This window comes from Equus quagga, chromosome 13 (assembly GCF_021613505.1).
Source record: "Equus quagga isolate Etosha38 chromosome 13, UCLA_HA_Equagga_1.0, whole genome shotgun sequence".
Taxonomy (NCBI): Eukaryota; Metazoa; Chordata; class Mammalia; order Perissodactyla; family Equidae; genus Equus; species Equus quagga.
Genome location: NC_060279.1, coordinates 4278877 through 4300318, shown reverse-complemented (window position 1 = coordinate 4300318; position 21442 = coordinate 4278877). Strand labels below are relative to the sequence as shown.

The following is a 21442-nucleotide window of genomic DNA, read 5'->3' as shown; positions in this document are numbered from 1 at the left end:
AGTGTTTCTTATGCTATAATGACCTTTTTCCAGAAGACTCTTGAGGCATCCCATTATCCATCAACGACCATTAGGTGTTAACTACATGAGCTCACCCTTGATATTGTCCTTATTTTAGCCCTTTGCCCCCAAGTAGAGCTCCTCATGCTTCAGGGCAGTTGGGTGACTAGCTGGTCATCAGAGGTCAACTCTCCAGGTGACAGACAGGGCTACCCCTGGGAGCCGGGAAGACAGGCAAACATTGGATCAGAGGAGGGGTTGGATCAGGGGAGCAGTCAGCAACCATTCCGCACTTACCTGGAGCTTCTCAATCAGAGGCGAGCTCTTCACCTTGATTTTAGGAGGGTGGCTGGCATTGGGCAGTGATTTCTATAGAGCAAATGAACCAAAACAACCGAGTGAGTGAGGTGAAGGGCATTGGGTTCTGGCCGGAGCCCAGAAGCCACAGATGGAAGAGGAGGGGAAGCTAATTTCACCGCTTCACACTTGGCTTCTGTAGCCCACTCACCTCCTCAGGGCCCGGGCCAGGCAGGGTCCCCCGCGCCATCCTCCTCTCACCCCTAGCAAGACCTCTTGAATCTACGAATCAGAGCAGGCATGACCCACATCCAAAACATAGGAGGTCTCCTGTTCCAGGAAGCAGGACTTCACGGTCATTATGAGGGAACAGACTATGTCGGAGGGGGACAAGATCTTTGTCTCATGACCTTCAATAACGTGAACCAACAGTTGGAGGGAATTTCAAAGAGAAAGGGCAAAATGACTATCCATTCTGTTTGTCACAACAAAACAAGGACCCGCAGACCAGGAGTGAAACCTGACAGATGCATTATTGAAATTCCTCCCTTGAACGAATGATATTTTAGAAAACCCCACCAATGATGTTGTTTATAAATCATCATTTTCCAAAACATTGATTATTCAATTTGATTAAGCAGACATTTACTGAGTATCTGCTATGTTCCAGGCACTGTGTTGCTTATATATAAATATATATATATCCATATACATGCTCTGTCAGTTGCAGACACTTTTGTGATGAACGTATGTCAGCAATCTTCTCTGTCTTTGGATTTGATATTATCTAAAAAGACTGACTCCTTGTTTTGTGTGAAACCCCTACGACCTGAGTCTGGTTCCACAGGCATATTGATCCTCAACATGTAGGAATGATGACAGTGATGAGTGATGATGATGATGATGATGATGATGAAGAAGAAGAAAAAGAAGATGACTTCTATGTTGCTGGACGGAGGCCAAGGCAGAAAAGGGATTTTCCCATAGCTTGGAGACCCAGCGTGTATTATCTGCCCCTCACCCCCATGTACTAGTTTACCTAAATCAGAAGAAGAACACCAATATCTTAGAGATATCCTGAGCTATTCATTGAGTGACATGCCTGTATTTTAGTGGTGGAAGGAGGGAGACTTAGCCGAATTTGTGGCCTTTTTAAGGCCCAACACTGAAGAAGAGAGGTGGAGTGGGACAGTCACTGCGGGGGGCTCAGGAGCCACCCCTTCCCCAGCCCCTCCTAATTCTGCCTTTGACAGGAGCCAGATGGATGCCTCCGCCTCAGCCTTCGCAACCAAGACCCAGGCGGGTGGGTTGGAATAGATGATTCCAAGGACTCGCCCAGCCCTGCGGTGCCTCTGGCTCCACGAGCTTACGCAGTCAGACATATTCCTAGAGCAACTTTCAAGGAGCCTTGTGTCCAAAGAGCTTCCAGCCGAGACTCAGTTGTCCTCAATTCCTGTGCTTTACAGTAAAATTTCACAGGAGCCAGTGTCTCTGAAGATACTGTTTCAGAAACTGCAGGAACAATTTTGCCGACAAAACTCACTTTATGTAATACTATAAACTCTTCTCTTTTCCAACTGACCACTCTCTTTGGAAGAGAGTGGAAATTAAATAAACACAGCCCTTTCACCATAGGACAGTGCTGGAATCCAGCTCGTGCTGCACAAAATCCTTGAGTTACGCTGGACTGCAAAGGAAGCATTCAAGAGCGGCTGGTGCAGTTCCCGGGAGCGGCAGCAGGTGGCAGCATTTCCCTTACCGTTTAACAAGGGACTCCGGGCACGTGGCTGGGAAACCAGCCTTACATCTCTCTAATGTGTATGTATATATGTCTATACATGACATTCTTATAATGTCTAGAAATCAGGGACCTAATTTTTCAGAGGGGAGTGTTTTCCAGCCCTTCTCTGGGCAGACAGGGCAAGGTCTGTGGGTGTGTTAAACACCCTTTGGCTGGATCCTCCAGAGACGGGTAACTCCTGGTCACCCTGTCTGCAGGGGCTGACACCACTGTCTCAGGCCCAAGCAGGCAGAGGGAAGGGGCAGGGATGAAGAACAGACAGGAAGACGTTTCCCAGCACTGTGCCTTAGGAACTGAGGGGTGGCCTGACTGGGGCCCTCCCTCAGGCCCCCCAAGGCTCCCGGCATCAGGGCTCCTGCAGGCTGTGCTGTGGGAGCACAGAACTGTGGACAGCAGCCCCATCCACCCCAGACAGACAAACCGGGCTGCTCATTTTATTTCTATGTGAATTTCAAGGTGACAGAAAGTCATTAATCCTGGAAGCAAAGTCCCTCCTAAGTGCAAGCAGCCTATCACTGCAGGCAGGCCATTCTCTCTAACTTCCACCCTCCTATCCATCCAGCTCTTGGGTGTTATATGCCGTTGAACTGCTACGTGTGCCCCACGGGGTGAAACCTGTAGATTTATTTCTCCCAGAGCCTCTGAACTACCCTGACTCACTCTGCTTTTATTCCAGGGAATAAAATGTCCCATGCAGCCCCTTCATCTGTGTGGTTAGTGTTCTCGTCCCATATTACAAATCAGGAAGCAGGCTTGGTGCAGTGCAGTGACTTCTCCAGGGCCCAGTCTAGGTCATCAGGGGGCAGCCTCGCAGCAGGCTCCTAATGGCCATGGCCTCAGCCTGCTGTCCAGCACAGACACCAAACCCAGAGGGTGAAGGTCATGAGGAGAAGTTGGCCCTTCGTAAAGAGAAGTTGTTGGTGTGTATTTGATAACCCCAGGAAGCCACAGAATCATAATGCCAGCACTTCAGGAGACCCCAACAAAAAACTGTTTTTAAAACTGTGCGTCTTGGGGTTCTCATTCCAGAAGACGAGCCTTGTTGAGTGTGTAGGGGGAGTATTCACAGAGCAGATGGGGCTCCGGATCCCGCCCCTGCCCCTGCCCCCTTGACCCAGAGCAGCCACGAGTTTCTGTTTTATCTGATGGGCATCTGCATATAAGCCCCGGGCTGACAAGCTTTGAAAACCGTTGCTCTCCTCCAAATGTCTCTCTGCAGAGGGTGCCTAGGTCCACACAGGCAACCGGTATCCATCGTCAGGATGCCGGTCCCCGCAAGGAAGCGGGGAAAGAGGTGGCTGAAGCGGGATTTGGGAACTGAACTGTCTCTGGCTTGCTTCCTCTCTTTGGGGTTGGCCTCCCAGGCTGGAAGAGAGAACATGCACATTCATTTCTGGAGGGACCGTGAGCACAGTGATGGCTCCCGGGCTGCGGGGTAGGGCGTGGAGAGGTCCTCTCACAGCTCAATGAGATAAAGGAGAGGTGAGCACACAGCTGGGAATCTGTTGCTGGCTGTGCTCTCCGATACCAGAGCCTTTATTATGTTGGTAACATTGGCTATTTATATATGAGGCCTCCTGTGTGCTCTGGTTTTCTTCCAATGACCCAGAACAATAGTCTTTACAAGATCCCGCAGGACCACACAATTCTTTCACATTATAATTCTGCCTCATATAAGTGTAGCCCCTCTTTCCAGGCACCTTCTCCAACAGAAGATTGTATAAGTCAGACCTAGGAGCAAAACACAAATTTCATGACTCCTGAATCTGGTGTGGTAATACCATATGGCCCATTCTCTTTGCTGAAATTCTCAGGCTTGAAAAATAGTGTTCCTGTCCTTGACAAATCGTAAAGGAGGCTCAGTAAGAGAAAGTAGGAAGGACCCTAGTTTTCAAAATAAAAGGTTCAGGAAGCATCAAGAAGAAGAGCCCTGACTCTGAATCGGAGAAATTCCCTGCACAGGTTTGAGGTCTAAAAGTGTGAATTTCGTGCCTCTTCCCATATGAAAGAGAAAGAAAATTCATAACCAGCATCCTCTGAGCCCCGGCCACAGCAGCTCTTACCTCCTCGCCATTCTGGCCCAGCTCTGCCTTGGGGGGGAACAGGGGGAGGGAGCAGGGCGGTTTCCTTCTTGTTGGTTTACTGGCTGGTGTCTAGAGGGAGGGGGACAGACGGACACACAGAGAGAAAAAGAGAGAGAGTGCTAATCAGGCAACAGGGAGGAAGAGGAAGGAAGCAGAAACTGGTTTTACGAATGTTTAGGGATGTCTGGAGGAGAAAAGAATGGAGGGAGGGATTGCGTGTCTTTGAGACTGCCCATTAACTATATAAATTAACTCTATTTAGCTGTCTGCCCAATTTGATTTTCAGTCTCTTCTCTCCTAGTCCTTTCCTGCTGGAGCATCCTCCTTTACTCGAGACTCCTTGGCTTAACACAACCTCTCAAAATGACACGCGCATCCTTCCGCGCACTGCCAGCACCTTAGATCAACACCACTTTCTTCACCCTTTGACATTTCTATAAAGGCCAGAAACTGTGGACCAATTTTTCAGATGGGAAAACAAAAGCACAAAATAACAGACCTAAAAAAGCATGACAACTTCGCTCTCGTTTGCCCCAAGAGGCCATGATAAATCTCCCCAACCTCGGGGTGCCCTTCCCTCATTTCACTTCTCATGAGCTGCTCAGACTGTATGACTCAAGGAAACCTGGCCCAAATCTCTCCAGCCTCACAACACCCCTTTTCACACTGTCCTGTCCAGCAGGATTCTTCCAGAATCCACTGGTCACTGGATCCCTGTCCTTTCTGACCCCTGGCTTCTTATCTGAATGTGCTTCCCTTTAAGTCCTCTTTTCCTTCTCAGCTCTCAGTTTGGGATCTGCCCTGCCCTGCCCTGCCTTGTTCTGGATTCCTAGGCGCCGGGGCAGGACCCAGCGTGGGGACTTCTTTCTTCTGAACCAGAGCAGGCCTGGCACGGCTGTGCAACATCTGCATCTCCATCAGGGGATGCTGGAGATGGAAACGAATCCCGACCCCGCCTCTGAGGGGCAGCCTTTCAGCTCTCTGCCCCGCATCTCCTCCTTCCTCCCAGGAGGGTAAGCCCCCCTCTGTGGGGAAAGATCCTGCACAGCCCAGCAGCAGCAGCGAGGCGACATTCCTCACATTCAGAGGGACCCCTCTCTGGCTTTTCTTCCTAATTTGGTATTTACCAAGCCTCCTCCCTCCCTCCCTCTCCTCTGGGCCAGACCCAGACTTCCCCATCCTCCAGTCCCCTCCCAGAAGAGGGGCTCCGAAGCGCCAGACCCACCTCCTTTGCAGCAGCTGCCTGCTCCCTAAACCGCCCAGCCAGCTGGGCCACCGAGGGGGGCGCTGAGTTGTCCACACTGGCATTGGTCTCTGCTGGTCTCTCCTGGCAAACCAAAAGGAAGCAAACGTTAACCAGCAAGTGTGCGCTTAGCTCCTCTCAGTGTCTACCAGGTGCCAGGCAAGACACTCGTCTTGTGGCCACAAGCAGGGATGCTGTGACAAGGAGGTATTTTAACCGCATTTTGCAATTGGTTCCTGCATCCAAAGATTTAAAAAAACCATTCAGTGAACCACATTTAGGGACCATTTACAATGTGCTCAGCCCTGCACGTGGCCCTGGGGATCTGGAGAGGAAGAAGAGATGGTCCTGCCCTGCAGGGTGCCCAGGGCTGTGGGAGGCAGTGCAAGCCGAGGCTTCCCACTCCGTGTAGACCGGGCCTGCAAAGGGCTCGGTCAGAGACAGCGTTGAGTCTCCTTGCCTTGGCCAGACGAGGCTTTGAACACCAGGCTGGCAAAATGCACTGGAGAGAGGGGCCTTTAATTGTATGAAATGAGTAGCAAACGCCCTAAATGGAGCTTTTAATGTGTATATACGTGTCTTGTCCTCCCCACCTAACTGAGGCGCTGGGCACAGCCGTGCTCAACACATTTGTTGAATCAATAAACGAATGTGAGGCAGGCAGTGGTGGCGGCAGAGCGGGACGTGGGGAGTCAGCCTGGGGGCTCCTCTCCTGCTGGCTCCGGGCCTTGCGCACTGACCCCACCTTCCAGGCCTGGCACAGGATAAGCGCTCAGGTGGGGTGTTATTACCACAGGCGATGGGGCCCTCCTGGGAGCCCCCGGTGCCACGGTTGGGCATCTGTGCACCGCGTGGCTGTCCTCCAGTGTCCTCACTGAGCGACACTCACCCTTCTGCTCTTCTGTCCCTTTTTGCTGAAGGGATTTCCTGGATGTTAGTTTTCTCCAAGCTGGTTTCAAGCACGTCCGAGCCCCCACTCTGCCACCACGGCAGGTCATCCGTTTACTGTGGCTCCCTCCCCCAGGGCGCCACCATGCTCCCTGAAGAGACCAAGACGCGCCCTGGACACGGTTCACTCCATGTGCCGTTTGTCACCGAGACACAGAGGGCGAGTCAGCGAGTGTTGGAAATGGCCACCTCGCTTCTGCCTTGTTACACACAGCCTACAGAACCACCTGGATTTAATAATGTTTCTTAAACGTCCAGACCCAGAGACGTTAGGCTTTTGTTTTTTGTGACCACGATGACAACAGTTCTTACACAGACGGCAAACTCCCTCTCTGCTTGCCCTCCTCACATCCAGCCTGACACTGGGAGCACCTGGGCAGCCGTTTGCCTGAGAAAGTCTCTCTCTGTCTTTCCGTGGGGCTCACAGCCTCAGAGACAAGGCATGCTCCTCTCCAGCTGCAGCATGTGCCCCCGGATACTGCACGTGCACACACACAGAGACACACACACAGACATGCATGCACACACACAGACATGCACACACACACAAACATGCACACGCACACAAATGCACACACACAGAGACATGCGCACGCCCACACACACAGACATGCACACATATTTCCTAGGGCCTCCTTTTTGTGCTAAAAGTGTCTCCAAGCTTTCTTATTTGGGTGGTCCCCCCAGAGTAAATGTCATGCTCATGCTATGATGCTGCCCCCTTGACAGAGGGGAGGGGCAGACCCCTGGCCCACTAGCTGCCGGCGGGGAAGTTAAGTAAATGGAGGCAGAGCTTTGGGAAGAAGGCTCTGTTAGAGACAGGAGAGCCTGCTGCGGCCCTGGACCTTCCGCCCTGTGAACAGGCTGTCCTGGAGGAACTGCTTCCTGCACGATTTGAGTTCATCCCCATCCCAGCCTAAACGCCAAATGCTGACTTCACACAGAGATGTAAAAGGATTCACCTCTCAGCGATGCCAGAGTCCCCACAGCGCTGGGGGAAGCAGGGGAGTCCGATCCCCTCATTAGTGCCCGCTGGGCAGAGCTCCGACTCGCACCTGTCCGACCACACTTGCAGCATCAGGAGGGGCCAACATCTTGTCCGCTGGGAACAACGGAGGGGCCCAGGGACAGTGTGATTAATTGAGCTGCTCTTGGCAAAGATGCTGGGCCCATCGGTCTGTCCATCTGTCTCACTTCCTGCCCACATAACAGATCAGTCTCTCTGTCCGCTGCTGTTTACTGCTGGGTCCTGCTGACAGCGCACTTTACCTCCGCTCCAAAGGCGCCAATCACTGGCGGTGCAGGAAGATACATTCCAGATAAAAATAGAGCTGTGCAGGAGTCAAAAACTCTCCCTGACTTCCCCGTCTCGAAACTGGGCTTGGCAAGGGGCTCAGAAGCAAGAGAACTACGAGGCTTCTGGAAGCATTTAGGGCTTAAAAACTGGGTTGAAAGAAAAACTATAATACGTCTGAATTTGTTTTCCTGGAGCCCACTGAATGGGTTTTCTTTAGAACATCTAAGCTTCCCCAGCTTGCGGAAGCCTGGAAAATCCATTCACTGCCAGCCCCTCTCCAGATGCTTCTCATTCTGTGTTGTGGAAGACTAACTGATTATTGCCTTCTCCCAGCTGGGCACACTAAAGCCCAGAGAGGGCAGGTAACTTAGCCAGAGTCACATAGGAGAAGTCAAACAGAATAATCTGTGAAACACTTAACTCCAATGCCTGGTAATCCAGCAACGGACATCAGTCGAGTAGCATAATTTGTGAAGGTACTTTGAAAACTGTCAAGTGCCATAAAAACAGTGAAATTATCATTAGCTACTGGGTTGCACGGGTGAAAGGGAAGAAGCATGGCCTTAAGGATGGACGGGAGCCAGTGGCCCTGCCTGTTGGAGGCTCTGCCTGGATTTCTGCCTTGCATTTCTGGCAGGTACAACTACCAACGTCCTCCAGGGGTCCAACAGCACCACCTCAGCCCCAGGCAGGTGAGCGACTTCTGCAGTAGCTCTCTCTGTCCTGAGGATGGTTTAGTAAGGGTATGCTCTCACCTTGACTGTTCTTAGTTCTGAGAAGGACTTCAGGTCCCTACTAGTCCCGGTAGGGATCCTGGGACCCCTTAGCCTCCCTGGGACTAAGCGTTGTTTCTCTGTTCCAGGGATCAGAAAGTATTTAACACAGAGTCTGGAACCCAGAAAGTCCTCAGCGAAAGCACATTTTTCCCCCTCCCCCATCCAACCCAGCCTGTGGTGTCAGGGCCTGGGAACCTGCTCCTGGAGTCACCGACACTCTCAACCCAGCCCTTGGGACATGCATCCCCATTCTGGGTCTTGATCACTGTTGACCTCAGCTTGTCCTTTCTTCTTGGGCCACGTCTTAAATCTGTTTTCTGAGCTCCTCTCCCTTTGTGTCCTCCTGTAGCTGACACCCATCTTTATGGACTGAGGCCTCCACTCCATCTTCCTGGGCCCTGATTTGCTGACCAAGCCCTTCCTGCCCCGTTCCAGCCTGGCCCTGCCAGCTAGCGTGGAAACCACTCCATGGTTCCTGTCTGGCTTTGCCCAGGCCAGGAGAAAATCACCCTTCGTGTTTACTTTCCATTTCTATGGGACTTTCTTCTGAGAACTGAGGAGCCCCTGTGTCTGGACAGCATGGAACTTCCCCCACACTGTTGCCATGTTGAGTAAATACAATTTGGATGCTGCGGACCAACCACACAGTGGAACCTTTGTGTACAGGCCCGAATCGGGCTCTACCTACCTCCCTGGCTCGGCCCCTGTTAACTGTCTCTGGGCCCGGGTTTAGGAAACGAGGCCTCCCCATCCACGCTTGGGAGGAGAAGCAATGAGACGGCTCTGCCTGGGGCTGAGGAAGCCCTGCTCTTGGCTAAAAGGAAGGTTCTCTTGCTCACCAGAAACACGCCAGACAACCCAGAGGCTCGAAAGTACACAGCATGCTTGCTTCTTTGCTCTTCTAGAACCGTGATGGCTCTTAAGACAGTCACGAAGGTACTCACCCCCTTCCCATAGGACTGTACTTCCACCATCATTTGAAAAGGATCAACAGACAGTCCCTTTGGGATGCTGCAATGATTCCAGAGTCTTCTTTACTCTCTTACCTTACCCCTAACTCTTCCATTCACCCCAGCGTTTAGCCATTGCCATCCTAAATGAAGGAGAGGGTACTGCACTGGGAACCAGGGCCTGTCGGACCTGCCTGCCTCCTCAGAGCAGCTGCTGTGTGGGAGGCACCATCCTGACAGCACTTGACATCTTTTCTACCCTTCTCACAACACCTCTTCTAGGACAGAAAACGGCCCGGAGTGGCCAATTTGCTATACAAGTTAGTAACTGTGGCACCAGAATTACTGAATCCCAGAGCTCTAGCTCTTTCCATACCCACACGCCACACTGACTCTAGCCCTTTGCTGAAAGAGTTACCTTTTACTCAGTCTCTCATCAATAAACACTTACTGTTCTGGCCCTGGGGCGTCACAGCGAACAAAAGAGCGTCCTTGCACTTAGGAGTTGCAGTGAGGGTAGCAAACAATAAACAGATACACAAACAAATAACTTGTTAAATACCATGAAAAAGATAAAATAAGGCACTTTATCTAGGGAGTGTGGGAGGGCCTCTCAGAGGAGGGGTCATCTGAGTTGACTCCGAGCTGGAGAAAAGAAGGGAAGAAAACTGTTCTGAGCAGAAAGCACAGACAGGAACAGAGGCTGAGGGGCGCAGAAAAAAGAGAAGTGTGGCGGGGACCTGTTGACGCAAGAGAGGGAAGGGGACACAGAGAAGGGGAGGGAAAGCACGAGACGCAGCCTGGGGCCCAGCGCATGGGGCCTTGCGGACTGTGGCAAGCAGTTCATATTTTATTGGGAGTGAATGGGATGTCATCTGGAGGGTTTCAAAAAGGGATGTGACCTGAGTTACACATGAAGAGGCTGTCTGTGGAGGATGGACGAGAGTGAAGGCAGAGAGACCAGGAAGAAGGTTCTGGCAGTAGCGCAGCCGAGAGGCGATGGTGGATGGACCATGCTTGTGGCAGCAGATAGTGAGAAGGGGGAGGATCTGGAGGGAGCACAGCTAGGAACTACTGATGCATTGGGTGTGGGGAGCAAGGGAAGGAGGACAATCGAGAATGACTCCTGGATGTTTGACTTGGACAACGGGAGGCATGGGGTATTTCTTCCCAGGTTGGGGAAGGCCTGTTGGGGAGCGAGATGTGAGTGGGTGTAGGTGGGGGATGAATAGTTCTTTCTTGGTCACGAAAGTATGAAATGGTCTATTAGACATCCAAGTGGAGAAGCAGTAGAGCGAGTTGAATACACACCCAAGACTGGAGGTCAGAGTGGGTGTCCAGGGTGGAAACAAAACTTTGACAATCACTAGTTAGAGATGGTATTTGAAGTCACAGGACTGGATAAAAGCACAGGAAATACAGAATAGAGAAGAGGAGAGGTCCAAAGACCGAGCTCTGGGCTGTCTCCTTCTCAGCACCAGGCTGGCTCTCACTCACAGAGGTGAGGAGACTGCTCCTGCTACTCCAGTGGGAGCCTTGCAGATAGTTTGGTGCAGACTGAAGATGGAATGGGTTGGGGTCAGAAGATTTCTTTGGCTTAGGTGATAGAGGGTAAGCAATCCTGGAATGTCACTGGGAAGAAAAACATGGTGTCCTCCATCCATGCTGTTGGGTCACATATTCATCATTTCTTGAGCACCTATAGACACTGTAGCATGCTCTAGGATAACAGTGGTGGCCCTCAGGAAGAGAGCAGCCTTTTTGGGGGGAGGTGAGAATAGAGAGGAAGTGAAGAAGAACAACAATACCCAGATAAGGCAGAGGAACAGAAATGTGGGTGTGTGAACACTGGTCAAGTATTTCACATAAGACCAAAAAAGTCCCAAATACCCTCTACCTACCCACTTGTAGGCTTTAAGGATCTGAAAATGGCAATCCGTGGCCTCTGAGATTCTCTCCCAGGGGAAACCCAGGGAAGGTACTCTCCTCACACAAAGGACCCCCAGGCCCCTGAAGTGGGAATGAGTCCCTCTTTGGGACCTCCAGGACTTCTCATTTCCTCCTCGGATGTGGTGCTGCAGCCCAGGGGCCTGGCCAAGGTTTAGCAACCCTCAGTCAGCGGGACACAGTCCTGACTGCTTCAGTGCTTTCAGAATTGGTGTAGCCCACAGCCTCAGGTGCCTGGCGGGTCATCCAGGTGGGGTCGCCAGCTTTAGTGGTGGTGGCACAGGAGGAGTGTCCAGGTGCATTCCCAGGTAACAGCAGGGACAACAGAGAAATGGGAGGGAGATGTCCATTCCAAATGCCATCATAGTGATAGGAACTGATCAGTGCAATTTGGGAGATAACGTACATGAAATTTCTCTACAAAACCTGTTAACTATTGTACAAGCATAAGGAAAAAACCCATTTTGAGTGTGGCAGAGTTAGGGGATGCACAGGGACAATGTGATAGAAGTGGAAAGAACAACTAATTCAGAGTTAGACCTGGGTTTCAATCTTGGCTCTGACATACGTTGGGTGTGGACCTTTCTGAGCCTCAGTTTCCCTGTCTGTAAATGAGATTATTAACACCCTTCGGCCTTTGCTCCAACCCAATATGCAACATGTACCTTGTTTTCCGGAGGCTGCACCATCCTTCCTCCATGGTCACAGGAAGTGGCCAATATCCCGAGTCCCCACCAGATTCAGATTCAGCCCTGTCTGTCCCAGGAGGAGCTGCCGGTGTCACAGTGCTCCATGTGGGGCAGAGGGGCACAGGGTACAGGCTCCGGGCCGGACTGCCTGGGTTCAAATCCTGGCTCTGCATTTCCTAGTTCTGTGGTCTTGGACAAATTACCTAACTCTTTTTCCTTCAGTTTCTATCTGTATAATGGGGATGATGGTGGTACTATCTATGATATATGGTCACCGGAAGGATTTAATGAGTGCTATGCAAGTAAAATGCCTAGAACAGGGCGTGGCACGAAGTAAGTGTTCAAAAATTGTTATTATTATTATAGCTATAAATTATAATAGCTATAAATAGCTGTTATTAAATGTGGGCTATGGGGATAGCACATCCCCCGAATATACCAAAGGACGTCCAGGGTCTCATCTGGTCTCCTCTACCCTTCTATTCTCTCTGGGTCCACAGAAATCCCAGGGGAGCCACAGCTGGCTAAGGTGTGTTTCCTGCTGTTTCCTGCCATTCTTAATTCAGGAGGGGGCCATCCTGACTCAGCCATTTTGGTGGGCTATTTTATTACCAAGGCAGACACTTAACAGACACTCTACCCCTGAGCGTTCAAACCATCCCTGAGAAACAGTAACTAGCGATTAAAACAATAAACAAAGCTAAGTTTCATTTCATGGCTTTAAGGGTCACGACACAGGTCGGACTACACACACAGCCCAGCTGTCCAAAGCTCTGTGTCAAATCAAGACAGCTCAACTGAAATATCAAGTTCACGTCCATTCACCGAACGGATAAACAAACTGCGGGATATCCATACAATGGACTATTATTTGGCCACAAAAAGGAATGAAGCACTGACACACGCTACAACACAGATGAACCTTGATGACATCATGCTAAGTGAAAGAAGCCAGTCACAAAAGACCACATATTACATGATTCCATTTATATGAACTCTCCAGAATAAGCTAATCTATAGAGACAGAAAGGGTATTAGTGGTTGCTTAGGCCAGGAGGGGACAGGGAGACAAGAGATGGGGTGATAGCTGAAGCGTACAGGGTTTCTTCTTTTTTGAGGTGATGAAAATGTTATAAAATTGACAGTGGTGATGGTTGCACGTATCTGTGAATATACTAAAAACCAGTGAATGTTACACTTTAAATGGGTGAATTGTATGGAATGTAAATTATATCTCAGTAAAGCTGTTATTTAAAAAAGTGTCATCCTTACATCCAGTCTGAAGGGCCTGTTGGTCTGGGAGAGGGAGAGGCCAATGGAGAGAAACCAGCTCTGTCTCCACGTTCCTGACTTCCCTTCCCTCCTGTTCAGCGTCCTCTGCCCATAGGCTCAGCCTTTCCCTCGCTCCCAGCATGCCTTGCAGCTACAGACACATCTAAGGAGTGTCTTCCAACTTGCGGCTGGAAGGGGTGACTGAAGTCAGGCACCTCACAGGTTTGTGAGAAGGACAGAGGAGTTTGACGTGAAGGACTTCACTGAGAGCCCCTCCAAGTCTGAGGGGTGGGCTGGGCTGCAGGAGCCACCGCACCAGGGCTACCTGGAGACCTGGGGTATGCTGCAGCCGCCTGGAGGCCACGCATGAATACTCTTCACTAGGAGCCTGTAGGGCCTGGGCCTTGCTTGCTCAGGAGAAACCCCCAGGCCCATTGCAACCATGTGTCCTTCTGGATCCCTGCTGGGCAAGCAGCCCAGCTACCGGGATTTGTAACGATCTGGGCCTGGCCAGCCCGGATCCTCCCTTATCCCATGAGAAGAACATCACGTCTTACAGAGACACAGAGCCTCTCCATGTGAGCTACTGTTCCTGGGAACGCTGGTCGTACCAAGGACAGCCCTTGTCAAGCATGCAGCCTCTGCTCCTCTGCTTACTTAAGCAAGCTTCTCTTGTGGGGCGATTGTGGGTGCACACTTCCATCCAGCCGGCCGCCACTGGACCCTCTCCCACAAGTAGGACCCAATAAACCTATATGTCCCGTTCGCAGTCTCTGGGTCGTTTCCTCAGTCTCTCGGCATAATATCCTGCCCCCTAGCCCAGCTGGGCCTGTGGCGAAACACAGCCATTTCTGCTTCCCAAGTGGGAGTCCAGAGACAGTGTGTATCCTGGGGTCTGGGACATTTGTCCTTCAGGCCACAGCAGAAAGCCAAGACATACCTTCTAAGATTAGAACAAGTTGCCCAAGGACCCGGGCCTGCCTCCCAGTCAGCTGCAGCCTCTCCTGTTACAGAGGCTCCGCTCCCCTCTGCTCCCCTCCACCTCCCTTGCAGTAGAGCTGGACTCTTAGCAGGGAGCCCCTCAGGATGCTCTGTGGGTTGGGTCACCACGGGCAAGACGCAGGGCTGGGTCCTTTGCTCCCTCTTTTTTTTTTTTTTTTTTTTTTTACCATATCACGGACTCATTTCTTCACTCATCCTTTCTTTCTTCCTGTATCCCAGGCCCTGCGCCAGGATATAGCAGGTCCTTTCACAATGGAAGCCACAGTCTAGTGAGGGAGACAGACATTCAACAACTATCACTACTTTTACTCCAGTTTATTGTTTCTTAGGGTGATAAATGCTGCAGGGGGCAAGGATTAGGAGAGCAAGTGACAGGGGATCTGACCCAAAGATGTGACATGTAAACTGAGATCTGAGAGGTGAGTAGAAGTGATCCAAGCAAAGCGTGTGCTGTGCTGAGGGGAGGGAGGCAGCCAAGAGCATTCTAAGTGGAGTTGACACAAAAGCCCAGAGGCAAGAGCAGGAGGTGTTTGAGCAAATGAAAGGAGGCTTGTGTGGCTGGCACTCAGAAAGCTTATCAGATACCCACGGTTCTGCAAGGGTGTCTCCTGTGTTATAAGCCTTGAGCACAGGGACCATGTGTCATTCATGTCCCCAGCCCCTAGCCTACTGCCTGGCCCATATTAAGTGCCCGATAAATGCTGGTAAATGAATGAATGAATAAATGAATGATGCCTCAGTAAACCAACACCACTGGGCTGAGATGTGAGGGCCTGATAAATATAGATCAGGACCTTGAAGTGAAAATGGAAACAAAGTGTCAGCCAGCATTGGCTCTGGGCATACCAGGGTTGTATATTTTTATTAAGGTTCATTGACCCGTCCAAGGTCACTGGAATAGTAACTAGAGAACAAAGAATGAGACCTTCCCTGCCGAGTCCAATACTTAACAATCGGAACCTCCAGTCTCTACATGGAGCTAAGAAATCCATTATAATTTCATGTTCGCATCCCTGGGTATCTTTCTTCTCCGGTTTGAATAACCCAGCTATCCTAAAACATGACTTATCTACAAAATACTTAAAATTTGTCTCTTTCTTTATCCAGAGTGGTTCAGTCTTTCTGTTGGCTGTTGATTTTTCAGACGCATTTCATCAAGGAGCAAACGGAGGCAAAGGGAGGGCGTGGGTCCCCTGTCAGCCTAGAACGACGTCCGCCCAGGATCTGAAGTCCCCACCTCTGGCCCGTCTCGGCAGCTGTCCGCAGACACCAGGACTGTGCCCCAGGCCGTTGCTGCCCAGGGTGCTCCAGGCAGGAGCCCACAATCCCTGGTATGTCAATAGGGCCCATGCAAAGCACGGACAGGCTCTCCCTGCCCTTGAAGCCGACTTGGCTGGAATGGGCCAAAGGGGTCAGGAAGCTCTTCTTTCAGTTATCCTTCTCATCTCCTCTCACCACACCCCAAAGAAGACAAAAGAAAACCGCCCAGCTGAGCTGAGTGGCTTCACCTGAGTGCAGACCTGCGTGCCGTGAGTGACTGCCAGGCTGCTCAAGTCCCCCCGGTCCCCGCCCCCACCCCTCCCCGCCCAGCATTATGGGCATACTGAGTGATTCTGTCTACACTTACTGCCATAGCTCACATGTCTCTGTAGAAACTGGTTTTGAATTGGCAATAGTAGCCTTTGGCCGTGTATCTCCTCAACGATAATTAAGCAGCTAACTTACTGAACGTTTATTGTGCCAGGTAGTGTGTTAAGATTATCTCATTTGATCCTCACAACAGCTCTGCCATGTGGGTTTCGTCATCACCTCCATTTTACTGATGAGAAAACTGATAGTCAGAGAGGTCAAGTAACTGGTCTGAGGTTGCATAGCTACTAATGGTAGGTCTAGCTGATCACGTTCAGATGGTCAACTAAAGCCTGTGTTCCTAAGCACAGCATTGCACTGCCTCCTGCAGCAAACACATTTGGGAGTTCACATTTTGGGGTTAAAAAGTACTCATCGAATTCAGTATTCATAAGACAAACAACCCCAATAAAAAATGGGCAAAGGATTTGAACGGAATCTTCACCAAAGAAGATATACGAACAGCTAATCAGCACACTAGTCATTAAGTAAATGCAAATTAAGACTGCAGAGAGATACCACCACACGCCCACAAGAACGGCTAAAATAAACTAAACTGACAATATCTAATTTTGGTGAGCCTGGAGAGGAACTGGAATGCTTATAGACTGTTGGTGGGAATGCTAAATGGTAGAGCCACTTGGAAAAATATTTTGGCAGCTTCTCACCAAGTTAAACATACACCAACTAAACAACCCAACAATCCCACGCTTTGGTATTTGCCCAAGAGAACTGAAAACATATGTCCATTTAAAGACTTGTATGCAAATCTTTGGAGCAGATTTATCATTAATGGCCCAGATCTAGAAACAACCCAAATGTCCATCAACTGGTGAAGTGGATAACTGACCACATTCTGTCATACCACAGAATACTACTCAGGAAAACACAATGAACCAGTGACACGCACAACATGGATGAATCCTGAAAGCATTACGCCAAGTGAAAGGAGTCAGACACAAAAGACTACCAGTATGCTTCCACTTATACAACATTCTTTTTTTTTTAAAGATTGGCACCTGAGCTAACAACTGTTGCCAATCTTCTTTTTTTTTTTTTTTCCTGATTTTTCTCCCCAAATCCCCTCAGTACATAGTTGTATATTTTAGTGGTGGGTCCTTCTAGTTGTGGCATGTGGGATGCCGCCTCAACATGGCCCAATGAACGGCGCCACGTCCGCGCCCAGGATCTGAACCAGCAAAACCCTGGGCCACCAAAGGAGAGCATGCGAACTTAACCACTCAGCCATGGGGCTGGCCCCTACACAACATTCTTAAAAAGGCAAAGCTATAATGACAGAAAGCAGCTCACTGATGCCTGGGACCAGGGGATCCACTGTCAAGGGTACAGGGACCCTCTGAGGTGATGGAAATGTTCCAGATCTTGATTGCGGTCTATACCTTGTGGTAGAAGTTACATAACTGTATCCGGCTGTCAACACTCATCAAACTGTATGCTTAAAATAGGTGAATCTTACTCTATGTAAATTTTACCTTATAAAGTGATAAATGTTTTTAAAGATTTAAATGCTCATCACAGCTTAAAAAAAAGGTTGAGCCACACTCCATCTGCGAGAGATCTCCTTTCATTTGCCCTGGAGCAAGGGGACCAGCTCAGTCCCAGGATGCCAGCCCTATGGGGCCCATGGCGTTGCCAAGAAGGCACCGTGGCTGTAAGAGGTTGGCAACCTCTGGCAGCTGCCAGGAGTGGGCCACACCCCGCTATTCCTGTCCAACCCAGGGCAGCCACCAGCACTCATGAAGCCAGAATGGAGAAGCGAGCACAGAATTTAGGGCTTGACAAGCCCAGGTTTGAATCCCATTCTACAATTATGGGCTGTGGGATCTTGGGCAAATGACTTAGCTGCTCAGTCTCAACTGTAAAGTGCGGCCAACAACGCCCCCTCGTAGCATCATGGAGATGCTAAGAGAGAGTTTGGATTAGACAGTCTGGGTCCAAATCCAAACCTGCCTCTTACTAAATGTGTGATCTTAGGCAAGACGCTTCACTTCACTGAACCTCAGTTTCCCCACTTGTAAAATAAGGCTTGTAATAACATTTATCTCATGATTGTTACAAAGCCCAAATGAGACAACGCACATCCAGTCCCAGCACAGTGCCTGGCACAGAAGCTGTGCCTCCCATTTTAGCTATTGTGGTTGCCCCCTAAGATACTGACTGCCACACAGTGGGTCTTAGTTGGAATGCGGGCTCCCTTGCACTCCTTGTAGGGATGCCAGGCTGATGCCAGTTGGTCCTGAAGAACTGCAGGAGGGTAGTAGGGATCTGCTGCTGCCAGGTCATTTTCATCCCCATCCTGCAGAACAAGTCTGCAGACCAGGTAGATTGGCAGTGCATCTTAGTGTCAGAGGAATTTACCAATGGGAATCTTCTGAATCACACAAAAGAGCAGACTGGCTAACTGGAGTGTGAATCTGCATGCAGCCATGTGTAGCCTAACTCACAGCAGGGCTGCTCATGTGCTGGGGTCACTTGGATGTCTTGGGAATGTGGGGTAGGGTAATGGGGGCAAGACCAGCCATCCGAGGGAAGCCTGCTTCTGGCTTCTGTAGGTTGGGAGGGTCTTGCCTTTCACTTAGGGCCCTACACCAGGAAGGGGCCATAAAGGAAAGCCCTATGACCAGAGTTTGAGGGTTGTGCCTGCCCCGTAGGTCCAAGCCTGATCAGGCTAGTTTCTCAAGTGGGGCTACAACAGGTGAATGGCTTGAGTAGCTCTCCAGGGAACATGCCTGGGTCCAAAGGGTGCAGGGAGTTGGAAAAAGGGGTTAAGTCTCTGGGCAGATATGCTCTGTCCTGCAGAGTCAGAAGGGAAGATCCAGATGAGTTATTTCAAGAGCTGAGCAGCCTGGGGGCAGGGGAGGCCACTGACCCAGCAGTCCCGAGAGCTGTGTGAACTCTCCGCCCCTCTCTGCCCTTCCGTTTCCTCATCTGTGAAACGAGGGCCTTGCAAAGGATGCTTTCCAAGGTCCCTTCGGCTGGCTTGCTCTTTTTTTTTTTTCTTACTGCAACATCACTGTGAAGAAAATTGGGAACACTTAGGTTATCTTTCTTGTATAGATGAAAACGGAGGTAGATAACCTAGCTAAGCTCAGGTGGAATCGGAGCAAACTCTGCCAGGAAGCTCAGGAATCCCAGGGAAGCAGAGCACTATCCCCTGGGCATCTCACACACAACTCTTCGAGCAAAGAACACCACCCCTCCTTCTCCGCCTCCTTTCCAAGAACATTCTACGAGTGGAACCCTGTCCCCTTCTCAAACTGGGACGCAGATGCTCAATGCAATATAATCCTTTCATTCCAAATTAGCAAACTAGGGTCAGTCATTCTTCTGGAAAGAAGAATTTCAGGAGATCGAGACGGCATGGCACAAACAGCTTGGGAGGCCGTTAAAGCAATAAAGAGGACAGTGGGTGAGAAAGTGGTAACAAAGAACAATGACCCAGCAGGAACAAGGGAGAAAGGCTGAAAGAAGCATCACTGTAAAGGGGGAAGGTAAATGAGTAGAGAGGGCTCCCATGTCCTCCGTCCCATCCCCCCACCCCCAGCTGGGGAAAGAATAACCCCCACTTGAGTTTTCTCGGGGACGTGCTGCGAAGAAGGAAGGACCACAGGCTTTGTCTTCATTCACTCCCACCCATTGGCATGTTACCCTTTTGCTCTCTGCTATGCCAAGGGCACAGGCCGGGTGCCTCGGCCAGCTTGGGAGCCTCACAGTTCTGAAGCAGGAAGGGCTGAGGGAGGAACGGGGGCTCTAAGAATAGAATGGGCCTGCAGGGAACACGCTTCTAGCTAATCCCCTAGGGGAGTGACTCTCCAGGGCTGTGTGGGAGGGAGGGGCATTGTCCTTCCCGCAGGGGGCTCCCAGGCTCTGAGCAGAAGTTCCTCACAGGAAACCCAAGAAAGGTCCTCCCAGCAGCCAGCACACAAATATCCTGGCCCCCGGCCCAGGAAGCAATGAGTACAGGGTCTAGGATACAAATAAACCAGTCTCGTCTTGCTACCCTCTAATCAGCATCTGTGCCGCCCTCCACCGCATACACAAGGAGTCTCTGGACACTGGCCAATCTGCTCCTCATGTGGATATTTGGCCAGGTGACTCAAGATGACTTGGTTTTCCTCTCGACAGTGGAGCCGTGGACAGCCCAGGCAGTACTTTATCCCATCACTCCAGCACACTCACACACACACATCTCCTAGCAGCCTCCAGGGAGCCCGGGATGGCGGTGGCTGTGGCTTTTCCAGGAGAGATGGCTCCACTCTTAGTGGCTCCCAGGCCACCTCACACAGAGAGGACCCAGGATTGCAGAAGGACCTCCTTAACCCTCACAGAAAGCAGAGAGCAGAGTGATGCTCACTTCCACTCCAGGGTCAGCATGGTGCTGGTAACGAGGTCAGACTGGCCCATGCTGGCCCGTCTGCAATCAGCCTGCGGTCCACAGGCTGGCGTGATGCCGTGCGAGGGGAGGACTCAGCCCAAAGTGGAGTCTAGTCGAGACTCATCTCCTCCAGACTTCATTTCCTTCTCTGTAAAATGAGGACGATGTCTACTACACAAAGTCATTATGATAATTAAGTGAAATTGTGCATGGGAAGTGTCTGAAAAGCCAATATTTTAAAAAATTGATGGATTGATTGATCCTATTTGCCACTGATTTTACTTAAGATGGCCAGGAGCTGACCCATGTTGGGGTTAGAACCTGCTTGGTAGCCAAGCCCTTAAGTTAAACGGAGACTTCTGTAGGTTCACCGTTGCAAACATTTTAAAGCCAACTGAGATTTAAGAAGATTCAATATCCCTAGAGAAGTCTTGGCTAAATGTCATTTTAGCGAAGGCCAGAAGTTCCTGGAAAATAAAAAGCCATCAGACAACGAATTTGGGGGAGAGAGGGGAGTGGTCACAGAGAAATTAAGTCATGGCCCCTGCTCTGCTGAAGCTGACAGTCCAGCTTGGGAATAGAAGCAAAGGTAGATTAGATGCAAGGGAGTTCAGAAGACAATGCTACAAGAAGTTGTATCCTTGTGTGGTGGGATGAACGGCCCAAGAAGCAGCACAGGCTGAGGACCCAGGAAGGAGAAGCCGTGGGGTAAGGATTGGGTAAGACTGGATCAGGAGGTGCTTAGAGACAGTGCTCCGGAGACAGAAGGTTGGACTGATACCCCACTCTGCTCCTGGTGTGACGGTGGGCAGCTGACCTCACCTCTAAACATCAGGCGCCTCATCCGTAAGGGGAGGACAGCAGCATTTACAGCACAGGCTTACGTAAGAATCGAGGGAGAGCACAGGTACAGTGCTTAGCACAGAGTCTATTTGGGATTTATCCTGCAAGGGAAAATCTGGCAAGGAGCTTAAAGGAAAACACTTGTCCTGAATTCTTACCATGCAAACTGCAGAGAGGCGCGCAGGCAGCCCCCGCAGGGACCAACACGTCCTTTTGGAGAGAGGGCTGGATGTTCAGGGAAGGGTGGGCGACCCAACTCAGATGGCAG

General features: G+C 50.6%; 1 protein-coding gene across 3 annotated transcripts in view; it reads right to left on the bottom strand.

The window, feature by feature from the left end:
• RCSD1 (RCSD domain containing 1) overlaps positions 1–21442 on the bottom strand; it is a 60048-nt gene that overhangs the window by 14402 nt on the left and 24204 nt on the right. For 2 of the 3 annotated variants that reach the window (XM_046683051.1, XM_046683050.1), the window contains exons 2-4: positions 5408–5509; positions 4162–4251; positions 298–369 (exon numbers count right to left, since the gene is read on the bottom strand). In XM_046683051.1, coding sequence (XP_046539007.1) covers positions 298–369; positions 4162–4251; positions 5408–5509 — 264 coding nt within the window. The remainder of the gene's footprint in view (positions 1–297; positions 370–4161; positions 4252–5407; positions 5510–21442) is intronic. The other variant, XM_046683052.1, reaches the window with a different exon arrangement.